This window comes from Taudactylus pleione, unplaced genomic scaffold (genome assembly GCF_031769625.1).
Source record: "Taudactylus pleione unplaced genomic scaffold, aTauple2 ptg000109l, whole genome shotgun sequence".
Lineage (NCBI taxonomy): Eukaryota > Metazoa > Chordata > Amphibia > Anura > Myobatrachidae > Taudactylus > Taudactylus pleione.
In genome coordinates this window covers 3833435-3845592 of record NW_028284511.1, presented here as the reverse complement: position 1 = coordinate 3845592, position 12158 = coordinate 3833435, and the positions used below count along the sequence as shown (strand labels likewise).

Genomic DNA, 12158 nt, shown 5'->3' with positions numbered 1-12158 from the left:
TGTTTTGTTGATGGTGAGGGCAATAGGCCCTACCATTATTATAGAGAGGGAATCTGCTGTGTAGGTAAGTGCCCAGCTGGGCTAGGACTTATGTTTATGATTTGTTTATGTTCATATTTATTTGGCACAATAAAGACTGGTGCCGACCAGTTTGTACGAGAACCCCTGACTTGTATCCTGTTTCTATGGCTGCTGTGTGTAGAGGGGAAGTTCATCTACCCCAGGAGAGGGACCCCTATCTTGACTGTGTCACAATATAGGGTTTTTCTGAGAGGGGGCTTGGTGTTTGAGGGGCTACACCTCAAAATTATTGGACATACTTTAGCATGGACGCGTAGAATCATCGCTCTGTGCTGTATGCCAAATTTCAGGGCTAAAAAACAAACAAAAGACATTTGAACTAATCTAAGGTTGAAAATGATGGTGTTTTCTTTCCACTTCCTATTTGCTCAGAACTGCCACTCTTTAGTTTTGGTATATGAGGTATTTTTGGGAAGGCATAACTCAGGGTAGTGGACGATTTAAGACTTGGGGTAGTGGAGCCCAAAGAAACCAATCAGATTCTACCTAACATTTATCTAGCACATTCTAGTTGATAATAGCTGGAATCAGCGCCATTTCAGGTAAAGGTTTTTGGGAAAGTTACAGTTTTTTTTATCAATTAACCAAAATTTGCTCCATTTTAGAGATAGGAATTTCAGTTTGTTGCGCATGTCAAGTAGCCGCATGCATGGCGTGTACTCAGAGTTGCTTCACTTGACAGCCGCAAAATGGCAGACTTCTTTCCGCTTCCAGTCTTTATTCTATAACAGCAGGGGAATTAACTATTCGCATGACATACAGTTGACCACGGCCAGCTGTTAGGAAGTTAGCATAGGCGGTGGGTGCCACTTCAGAGACTTCAAACGGAAGCAGGGAATTCAAAAGTGCTTTGCTGCAGCTTTGAAAAGCATTTACTTACGAACACCCAGGTGGTAACCTATTGGATCTGTTCTCCTGGCTTTCTCCCTTCCCTCATTTCTGGGGCCTCTTTCCTATGGATTGTTCCTGTGTAACTCTGAAGGTAAGCCCTGGTGTGTGCCGCTCATGCACCTGCGGGCGCTCAATCTTTGTTCATGGTCCTTCAGCAAGTGAAGCTGCTCCTCCAGCACCTGGGTGCCTGGTGCAGGTGGGGTGTGCATCATGTGATGTGCCTCCAGCACCTGGGTGCCCAGGGGAGCCAGGTGCAAGCATCACACCCTGTACAAGCCAAGAGCATCATTTGTAGTTGACTGTACTGTAATTTAATCCTTCCTTTTTTCACAATAACCAGTATTCACAACACCCCCCCAGGGTGTCTGTCCTGTATTATATATAATTTAAATATGTTCTTTCTTCTACAGTCCGTCAAGAGTGTGTGAGTACATTTTCCGTAGCCACATATACAGCCGCTCTGCTATAACATACCCGGCAGCATCTGCAGTGCTGCTATAAAATGCATCACAGTGTGCGAAGACTCCACTGCGATCTGGACTGCGATCACAGTGACTATGCAGACCCATCGCAGAGTGATTGACAGGAAGTACCATTTGGGGGGCATGAGGGGGGGTGGTTGGTAAAACACAGGTGTGCCAGTGCATTTGATTACCGATCAGAGGCGGATTTAGGCGTCATAGGGCCCTAAGCAAGATACAAATTTGGGGCCCCCCTTCTTCAAACAATTCCCCTCCCAGTCAGTCTGCATATGCCAAATCCCCCACCCCACCAGTCAGTCAGTGTATGCCTAATCCCCGCCCCTCCTTCCCAGGACTGGAACATTTTCAGATATGTGGATATTACAGAGAGGGACTTATGTCTACATTAACTTATGTGCCAGGTTTAACCCCTCCCCCCACAACACCGGACTGCACGCACACCACCCCCAACTACCCAATTGTACCAGGTGAATGTAGGTGAAAGCTGGAATCAGTAAGGGTGCCTGCCAGTGTGATGAGGGGGTAGGGGTGTTGCCGGCCCAAAGCACCCTACCTCCCCCCCACACTGGCAGGTGCCACAAACCCCACACCTGCGCCACCTCCCGCTTCCCCCAGCAGAATCAAAGGCAGCAGATGCACCTCACTTTGTACTCTACTATCCACTTTGGGAGGCAGCACACCTCAACTTCTATCTTCTCGGCTTCCCCCTCTCTCTGTCACGTCACATGCAGGCAGACAACACAGTGGAGAGCAGGAGAGGAGACAGAGCAGAACCCGGCACCTGTCCCGAATTGATGAGCTGACAGTCTGCCGGGGCCCGGAAGTAAAAATGCACACGGACACTCCAATAAACAGCACTGTCACCGCAGTGGCAGAACGGAAGTATGATTCCGTTCTGCGGCCGTCGGTTCAAATCCCGACTGCTGAAGCCTGGCAGGGGTGAAGATCCCGACTGCTAATTAAGGTAAGTACCACTAACCTAATTCCCTACCCTAACCCTCCTTTAGGGGTGCCTAACCATAACCTCCCCCCCAAGTGCAAAATGCTAACCCCCCCTCTAAGTGCCTAAACCTAACCCCCCCTTCCCTGAAGACTAAACCTAAGTCTCCCGGGGGGTGCCTAACCCTAACCTCCCACGGGGGTGCCTAATCCTCCTTCCCATAGCCTAACCCTATCCCTCTCGGGGTGGCTGCATAACCCAAAGTCTCCCCCAGGATTCCCTAATCTAACCTCCCCCCCCCCCCGGCGGCTGTCCGCACCTGGCATCCCTTCGATCGGGATGCTGGGCGTCGGGCTCCCGGTGTAGGTAAAATGACAGGCGTCTGGATTTCGACGCCTGTCGTTAGACCTTTGCTGGGATTAGACCGTCGGGATGCCGACGGTCGGCATTTAGACCGTCGGCATCCCGACTGCATACCGGCAGAACTAGTGAGTGGTGGGACAATATGTGAGTGGGTGCAACAATATGCTTTGGGGAACCCACCCCACTGCAAGCAAGGGACTATGGCCCTGATTCAGAGCCGGACGCTCTGACAGAGCGCTCACTCTGAATCAGGGCCGGCCTTCAGTTTTTTTAGAGCGGCCTCCTGGCCGCTCACATAGCAGTGGGTGACCACCCACAGCTATAGCGAGCGGCCAGGAAGATGGTCGCGATGGTCAAGACCATTGCCACCATCAGGCTTGCGACAAGACCCTTGTGGTAGGGTCTCGTTGCCGCAAGCCCCAGAGAGCTCTCCCACTGACATCACTTGTGATGTCAGTGGAGCCGCCCCCAGACGGTAGGCGTTCCCATGGAACGCCTCCGTCTGGGCAGCCACGCTCCCAAAGGGGGCGTGCTGTCACTCAACATCGTCAGCACGCCCCCTTTGGTACGAGACCCGGAGTGACGGATTGCCCGTCGCTATCCGGGTCTCGCGTATGCGCACGACAGAGCCGGCTCCATCACGCGCATGCGCACTGGCCTACCATCGACCCGGTTGCGAGCGCACAGCGCTCGCGAATGGGTCTAAATCAGGCCCATTGTGTGCGCCAAAGACGCACAACCAAAAAAAGAGGTGTGGTCTTGTAGTGAAGTCTCATATAATGCAGAAAGCTTCACAGTGACAACCATATAAATGCAGAGAACATCACAAAGCATTGCAGTGAGCACAATACAATGCAGAGAGCGTTGCAGTGAGCACCATATAATGCAGAGAGTGTCACAGCGAGCACAATATAATGCAGAGAGTCACAGTGAGCGCCATATAATGCAGAGAGTCACAGTGAGCGCCATATAATGCAGAGAGCGTCACAGTCAGCGCCATATAATGCAGAGAGTATCACAGTGAGCACAATATGATGCAGTGAGCGTCACGGTGAGAACCATATAATGGAGAGAGCGTCTCAGTGAGCACCATATAATGCAGACAGCATCACGGTCAGCGCCATATAATGCAGAGAGCGTCACCGTAAGCGCCATATAATGCACAGAGCGTCACAGTAAGCACCATATAATGCAGAATATCACAATGAGCGCCATATAATGCAGAGAGTGCTGCAGTAGCCAGTAAGCGCTATATAACGCAGAGAACATTGGTAACCCACATTTAAGTTATAAAACAAATCAGGTGTATGAATACACCTCTTACACATACAGAATATCAATACACCCCCCACACACACATTACATTAATACACCCCAATCACAGATAGAATTAAAACACATTCCAACCCCCCCCAAATAAAATAATACACTCCTTCCCATTATATACATATACCACCCCCCCTAGATGACACTGGCACTTACTTACTTCAGGATCTGTGTGATCCCTGCTGGTCTCAAAGGCACAGGAAAGGAAGAACTGAAGGAGAGAGACACTGGGCCAAACAGAAAAGGGGCGGGGTCTCGTGTTAGAGGGCGTGGTCTCGGGCATTGTTCATAGATAGGAGGGTCGAAAGTGACTTATAGAATAGACATAGGAGGGGCGGGGACACATGGAGAAGCGGCGGTCTTGCCATTAGGGGGCGTGGTCTCGGGCAGCGTTAAGGGATAGGAGTGGAGACTATAGAATAGACAGAAGAGGGGGCTGGGTCTCGGGCATACTAGTGACAGGTAGAGCGATAAGAAGGGGAGAAGCCCCTCTCCTCCGCCCAGACCTGCTCCTCCTTCCTTACAGCCAGCTGTCAGCCGCAGAATACTATAATAATGAATCAGTGTGACAGTACTGCTTGGCTGCCGACCCCTTCCTTGCTGCGGGCCCTGGTGTAAGCTGCCGATGCTGTGGGCCCCCTGGGACCCGCCGGGCTCTAAGCGCCCGCCTTGGTAGCCTAGCGGTAAATCCGCTACTGTTACCGATACAGGGACGTGCATAAATTAGCCACTGCAATGCTATACGCAGCTTGAGCTTTTATTGCGTGCGATGAGGTTAGCAATTTCTGAGTAAGGTCAGACCTTGTGGAAGTGTGCCTGAGGATGCGATGGTACTCGATGTTACCGATGGTTTTACAGACTTGCTAAGTATTACAGATGTGTGTAAGTAAGGTAAAGGGGGCGTCCTTATGTTAGGCTGCAACAGCACTGTAATTGTAATGATTAGTAGATCTTTGCAGTAAGACTCTGTGCATAAACGCTATTGCTATCGCAATAGGGATCCTTCCTTGATCAGGCCCATTATCTGCAGCCACCTATACATATCAGGAACCCAGCGGCTCCTAATATCAACCACAGCTGATCTGCTATAAAAAGTGCTTCTAGGAAAGAACAGTCACAAGAGACCCACTCCTGGTATGTATTTGTAAGGAGTGTACCTCAGTACAAGGCCTTGTGCATGGAGGACCCACTGTGTATGGATCACAATCCCCTCTTCTCTTGTTAGTTACCTGCCTTCTACCAAGCCTGCACCAGTAGCACTTATGGTGCAGAAACAATGCATGCTGTACTGAGTGATGGCTGAGTGCGAGCTGCAGCAGCTCCACTAAGCAGAATTCCACTTGCCCACCCCCTGTGCTCCCTATATGATGGTTTCTGCTTGTGACTGTACAGTTACTACAGCTGTTGGACCCAGCTGAGTCCCCAGACGACTGCCATGCTTGAGGACCCTTGGAAAAATCTGAGCAGATATGGCAGGTGACCACCCACTGTGCACTGGAAAAAAAACAGTCCAATGGATAAAGTTACGGCAGCACTGCCAGATCCCCCCAGAGTGACCTGACATATACAAACAAAAAGAAAAAAGTAGGTATAATGGGTACACACTAACTCTTCTAAAACATATCATTATTAAATATATTATATAAAAATAGCAGCAATATATTAAAATGGATAACACCCTGACGGATCAATAGCGACATGTACTTTGGTATGTAGCTGTGTGCTTGTCAACTTCTATAAAAGTATTCATATGCATTCATATGTATTTTTACAGTGTGTTAGTTAGGATTGCAGAGATTGGGGTAACCTGAGAGAAGATAGTAATAGATGACCATACCTCTTTGTGCAATGTTTAAATCGAAGTGAGTGTCTTTGTTTCACCGGTTGTGACATGGAACAGCTCATTGATATCCAGCAGCGGCTGTATTCACTCCTATTCACAGGAGGCATATACAGCAGTTCCCTATGTCCAAATATTGACTAAGATTACTGTATGTAGCACGTAGTGACTGCACAGAGTGATATACAGTAGCACTGACTGCTGACAATCAATCTCAGCACATACATACAAACATACTGCAGTGTGTTTATAATTAGCAATTTTTTCTACAGTGTCATTGTATATAATATTTATACTACTCTACAATTTAGGAGCAGCTGCACAAATGTGCAAGAACATTGACCACTGACAATGTGGTCAGTGGTCAATGACTACTAGGTGGCAATGATTACTAGGTGGCAGTTCACAAGTGATAAATTAGATAGTGCTAAACTAAAAGCCACTCATCTCCTAACTGTCATGTTACAGGCTGTGTTTGAAAAATGACAGGAGCTGATTGGTTGGCAGTTTTTCAAACTCCAATTTATCACTTTCCAGTTATTAGTACATCTGCCCCGTGTATACAACACTTTCTTATATTCTAGGTTCACTAGTCAGATTTATTGTTGTATGTGAAGAGGTGACTATAAGCAAAGAAATATTAGGGCGGCATTGATCATGCTAAGTCAGTCGGAACTCTTACAGTAGAAGAGCTTGCACACAGCACTCTCATCTCACACATTACTATTCACTACATATACTGTATATTTCCACTGTGCAAGCATTGAGGATTAGTGATTTTAGTCAAATTAGTTGAGAAAAGAGTACCACCTACTGTAGATAGATTTATTGCACTCCTATGGAACACACAACGGCTGCACCCTCTTGTATCAGTGCTCAGTGACAGGTAAGTAATAAGATTTTTATTTACAACATTCACTAACTCTGACTGTTCTACTAATTGTCCATCTGAGAAATGAGACAAACATTACACTGGGATATACTGTACATTAAGTGCATCAGAACTAAAGATACGCTGGTACTTGATTTCTGAAATCTGAACACACCTGAATTTAGGGGTTCTGAGTAGAGCTGGATCAAGGTTTGGATTCATTTTTGTCGAACCCTTGTTGAACAGAGTCCCGGTTCAGATCTGTTGCCTGTTCAGAACTCGGATTCAAAAAACCAACTTGAGTTTTGGATCCGGACATTTTAGCTGTTTTTAACGATTTATTAAAACCAAAAGAGTTGAGGGTTGTTTTGCAAAACCAAAAAACACAAAGATAAATCCAGATCCAAAACTAAAACACAGGGGTCCGTGCACATCTCTAATTAGAATACTGATATTAATTATGTTATTGAGAAGACCCTACACATTTTTGGAGGGTATTCTACTGATCTTATTTATCTATTATCTAACAGTCCATTTTAAAAACCACATTTCTGGACCACTTGTATTGGGGACAGAATGACCTTACTTAATTTCCTGATTATCGTGCGCAGGACCCATTCTGCAGAACGGGTCCTGCGTAGTTGCACTCAAGCCCTTGAATGCCACTGCCTGGTTGATAGGCAGAAGCATTTAAGGCACGGGGTCGGCCGTCATTCCCGGAAATGGGGGGGGTGTACTCCACTTTTTTTTGGGAGTGGCTAGCCCAGGATCTTCATGGATCAGTGCAGTTTCCTGGGCTCGCAAGCTGGCTAGATTGTCGCAATGATGATCCCAGCCTGCAACATCCGTCACAGTGCTGGGATTGTAAGGGCAGCAGGGGGTGTCATACTCCTCCTGCTGCATTTGCATTATTGCAAGGATCACATTTGCAAAGCTGCCTGCGTGTAGCAGTGCCAGGGGTGCAAAAACACAGGCCCACTGAGAGGTTGTGGAGTGGGTACCAATTACCCAGGCCCGTGCTTGTTGGAGGGACCTGGGTCTGATGCCGCCCCTCCTTTACCTGTCAGCAGCAGCCTCAATCCCCAGCCCAGCACGGTACGGTTCAGATTTTCCCACCAAGTTCGGATATTTCCTGCCAAAACTCAGGTCTCAGAAATAGGCAAAACGTCATCTTTCATGGACCAAAGTCCATGAAAGATGATGTTTCTCCATGAAAGATGATGTTTTGCTTCTTTCCGAGACGTGAACTTTGGCAGGAAAAATCCGAACTTGGCAGGAAAATCCAAACTGAGCCGAGCCTGCACATCTTTAATTTTGATACACACTGCCCAGTTGCTGCCCAGAAATGAAAGAAGCAGCATGCACGCACCTACAGTACTGGCGACTACTTACACATCGTACGGCACATGGCTCACCAGGCTTTGCAATTCAGACATATGTTATGTAGGCTCAAAAAATGAAGTTCCATCTGTTTTCACAAACACATCCAAATCAAATCCAAGCCCTTAGAGCCTACATCTTTGAATTGGATCCATAAATATGTCTCTAACAGGTTACAACACATAAAAGCTGAATTGTTCATTTCTTTCTCAAATCAGTAATTATTATTGTCCTGGAAACTCAATAAAGATAGTTTACATGACAAACAAATGTCCCAATTGAATTCTTTCTGAGATCACTCTGAGATCTAAAGGCAAATAGATGGAGTATGGCATGAATTCAACTCTACTTGTCATACCACCTAGATGATATAATGAGGCAGAAAGAATTGCCTGCATGGAAAACAATATGTATATCATTGCCGATAGGCAGATTTATACACATCTCTGCTGACACACCATTCTTGTTCCTACAATTGGGTTGGTACCCATCATCATCATCAGTGATCACTAGAACTATGCACCTGCATATTTATTTGTGGGTTTTTTGCACAAACTACTCTATAAAGACCACAATACCATCTACATATCCACACTGAATTTAGCCTACAGTATGTGAGAACACATTCATGAAGCCCAGTTACGCACCTTCAGTTGCATGAGATGCCACTAAAATGTGTACAATGCTACATCCTCTGTACTAGCGTGTACTTGTGCAATGCAAAACATGGAGGTAACACTCCACAAATGAACTTACATTCAGCACATTATAAGCTCATATGTGACCAGCTCTGGAACATATTCATTTACCTGGAAAGTGATTATTATTCCCTAATGTCACACAACATATAAAATGTAAAACTTTGTATCTTTGTTTGATAAAAAACATGATATTTCTTCTTTAAATAATGAAGTTTTCTTGATTTCAATACAGTTTTCTCAGAATAATGTGTATATTACTATGTTTAAACCTTGTACAAATAAAATACAATTTAAATCCCGTTTCATTCTTACGTGTAGTTGGTGTGGACTCTGTTGTAGTAGTTGAAGTTTTTGGAGTAGTTGTAACCTCAGTAACAGTGGCAGTTGGGGATGTAGTCACAGATGTTGTACTCTCAGTAGTGGTTGTTGTGGTCTTTGTAGTGGTAGTAGCAGATGTCTCTGGAGTAGTTGTTGTTACCTCAGGAGTAGTTGTTGTCATCGTAGTAACCGTGATTGTTGGTGTTGTTGTAGCTATTGTGGTGCTTTCAGAGGTTGTAGATAAGCAGTGAGCTGGGAGTGGGAGACAGCAGTACACCCTTATCTCATAGTTGTAACACAAAGGTATGAACCCATCTTGGTCTTTGTTGTTACAGATGAGCCCATAGGAGACATCACATGTCACTTTCTGCCCCAGGTCCTCCAGTGATGTATTCAAGAATTTCTGTGCTCTGCAGGAAATGTTCTCTGGCTTCTCACACAAATCTTGGCCGGCATTCTTGATGTTCTCATAGGTCTCATAATCTCCTCCATTGGGTTCATTTTTAGGATAACTCACATCAAACCACTTTGACCATGAGCAGTCAGGCACACAGTCAGGTGCTGAAAAAAATATAAATACATTAGATATATTTGCTGTTTATATCTGTGAAATTGTATCCACCAACTGAGGTGTAGTTTTAATTTTTTCGATGAAAATGTTGGCCAAATTTTTTTTGAGGACTGAATTACAACAGTAACAAAAATGCAAACATTTTAATAATGAAAATTATGACTAAATCTGTGTTCAGTTTTAATCATGCGACTAAGACTAAACTAAATTAATAATCCTTGTCAAAATATTATTCTGGGAGTTGCCCAGCGAAACTCCAGTGTGGAGCACCCTCACTCTGATGGGAGATATTGGAACACATTTCATCACAAAACTAATGCTTTGTGACCTGAACCAGACTCCTGGACTTTGTTCTTTATCTTGAAAGTGGATAACGGTTGAACTGAACGTACACAAATCTCCAAGATATTCCTCATCTTTACCACTCCAAGGAGTCTGCTAGAGCGAAATTGTTGTTCCGCTCATCTACAAGGACCTTTAACAACGTGAGTTGGTATGAGACTGTACATTCTAACTGGATTTACCACTAAGCCTATAACACTTGTTGTTCATTATTAAGGAGTCACATAGGAACAGGACAGTTCCATCATTTATCAAGTCCATTGAACTTTTATATTCAGAGTTAAGGTGCACAATGTCAAATGTTTGTTGAAATTGCTATATATGTAGCAATTTATGTAGCAAAAAGACTGCATATAGCAATTTATGAAGCAAAAAGACTACATATAGTTGATTCTGCATTTTAATCCACTAGAAAATAAATTATTTACTAATTGTTCATAATACACTTCATCTGGTTGTGCTTTGTTAGATAGATAGAACACCCTCACTATTAACGATGTTCATCTATTAGCCATTTGTCGTAAAATTAACACTGGTTTCTAACAAACGTAGGGGCATATTCAATTAGACGTGGAAAACCATTTTACGTGGAAAAGTATTGCGGATGATGTCATTTTGCCAGGCAAAAATGTCTCCACAAATTCAATTCCAAAGACTTTTTGCGTAAGCGGAAAGTCAATGCAATGGAATAGGCGTAAAAAATTTGCCTATGAAAGCAGGCAGAAATAAGTGCAGATTTGTGGTTTTGGGGTGCAAAGGTGGGGAAACCACTCTGCACACTTGGGACAGCCCCCCAAAGGTTAACTGCGTCAAAAAAATCCTAAACAATATTATAAAAATGACTTTTGGGCGGTCTGCAAGTATGGGTGTGGTGTTTTTTTGATTGTAGGTGCTTGCTGAAGGTGCATTTTTTTTGTTTTTTAAAACGTCACTTTTGCGAATTTTAACCAAGCATGCACCCATTTTCATGTACCCAAAATTTGCTGGGACTAGTTATTTTCTTGGAAAAAAACTGCTAAATGCTATTCTTCACCACTTGTGCAAATACGCAAATAAGAGCGCACTTGGAACAGGCACAGCAGAGGGTATACAACTGCAATGCTCGCTTACGCAACTTTGCTCCTGGGGACAGAGTGTTGGTGTTGGTTCCCACAGTAGAAAGTAAACTTTTGGCTAAATGGCAAGGACCCTTTGTAAAAGTGGGGCAGGTCAATTATAAAGTTTACCAGCCGGGGAAAAGAAAGTCAGAACAGATATACTGTAAATCTTATAAAACCCTGGAAGGAAAGAGCAGCACTGTCAGCCATTAGAGTCCCTCCAGTAAACCCAGGGCCCATGGTACCTGAAGTGACAGTGGCAAAAACCCTGTCAGCCAGTCAACAGCAGGAAGTTAAGGAATTTCTGATCAGAAATAGGGTGCTGTTTTCTGACCTACCAGGGAAAACCACGGTCATCAAACATGACATAATCACTGACTCAGGGGTTAAGGTTAACCTAAAGTCCTGTAGGTTACCAGAAGCCCAAAGAGAATCAGTGTTGAAGGAAATTAAAAAATTTTTAGAGTTGGATGTAATTGAAAAATCACATAGTGAGTTGTCAAGTCCCATTGTGCTCATTCCAAAACCTGATGGGAGTGTGTGATTCTGCAATGACTTCCGGAAATTGAACAGTGTGTCAAAGTTTGATGCCTACCCTATGCCTAGGGTGGATGAACTAATTAAAAGGCTGGGGACAGCCATGTATTTAACTACTCTTGACTTAACCAAAGGGTATTGGCAAGTGCCGTTAACTAAGAACACCAAAGAAAAGACAGATTTTTCTGCACCAGAGGGGTTGTTTCAATACAAAATGTTGCCCTTTGGGCTACATGGGGCACCTGCTACCTTTCAAAAAATGATGGATAGGATTCTAAGGCTCCATAGACAGTATGCTGCTGCTTATCTGGATGATGTGGTCATTCATAGTCCTGATTGGCAGTCTCACTTGCCCAGAGTGCAAGCAGTGTTGGACTCCATCTATAAGGCAGGTTTGACAGCCAACCCAAAAAAGTGT

At 44.8% G+C, this 12158-nt stretch overlaps 1 protein-coding gene across 1 annotated transcript in view; it reads right to left on the bottom strand.

Moving 5' to 3' along the window:
• Positions 1-12158, bottom strand: part of LOC148525218 (uncharacterized) — a 241905-nt gene that overhangs the window by 154007 nt on the left and 75740 nt on the right. Inside the window, exon 9 of the mRNA XM_088471028.1 lies at positions 9188-9754. Within this exon, the coding sequence (XP_088327154.1) occupies positions 9188-9754 (567 nt within the window). The remainder of the gene's footprint in view (positions 1-9187; positions 9755-12158) is intronic.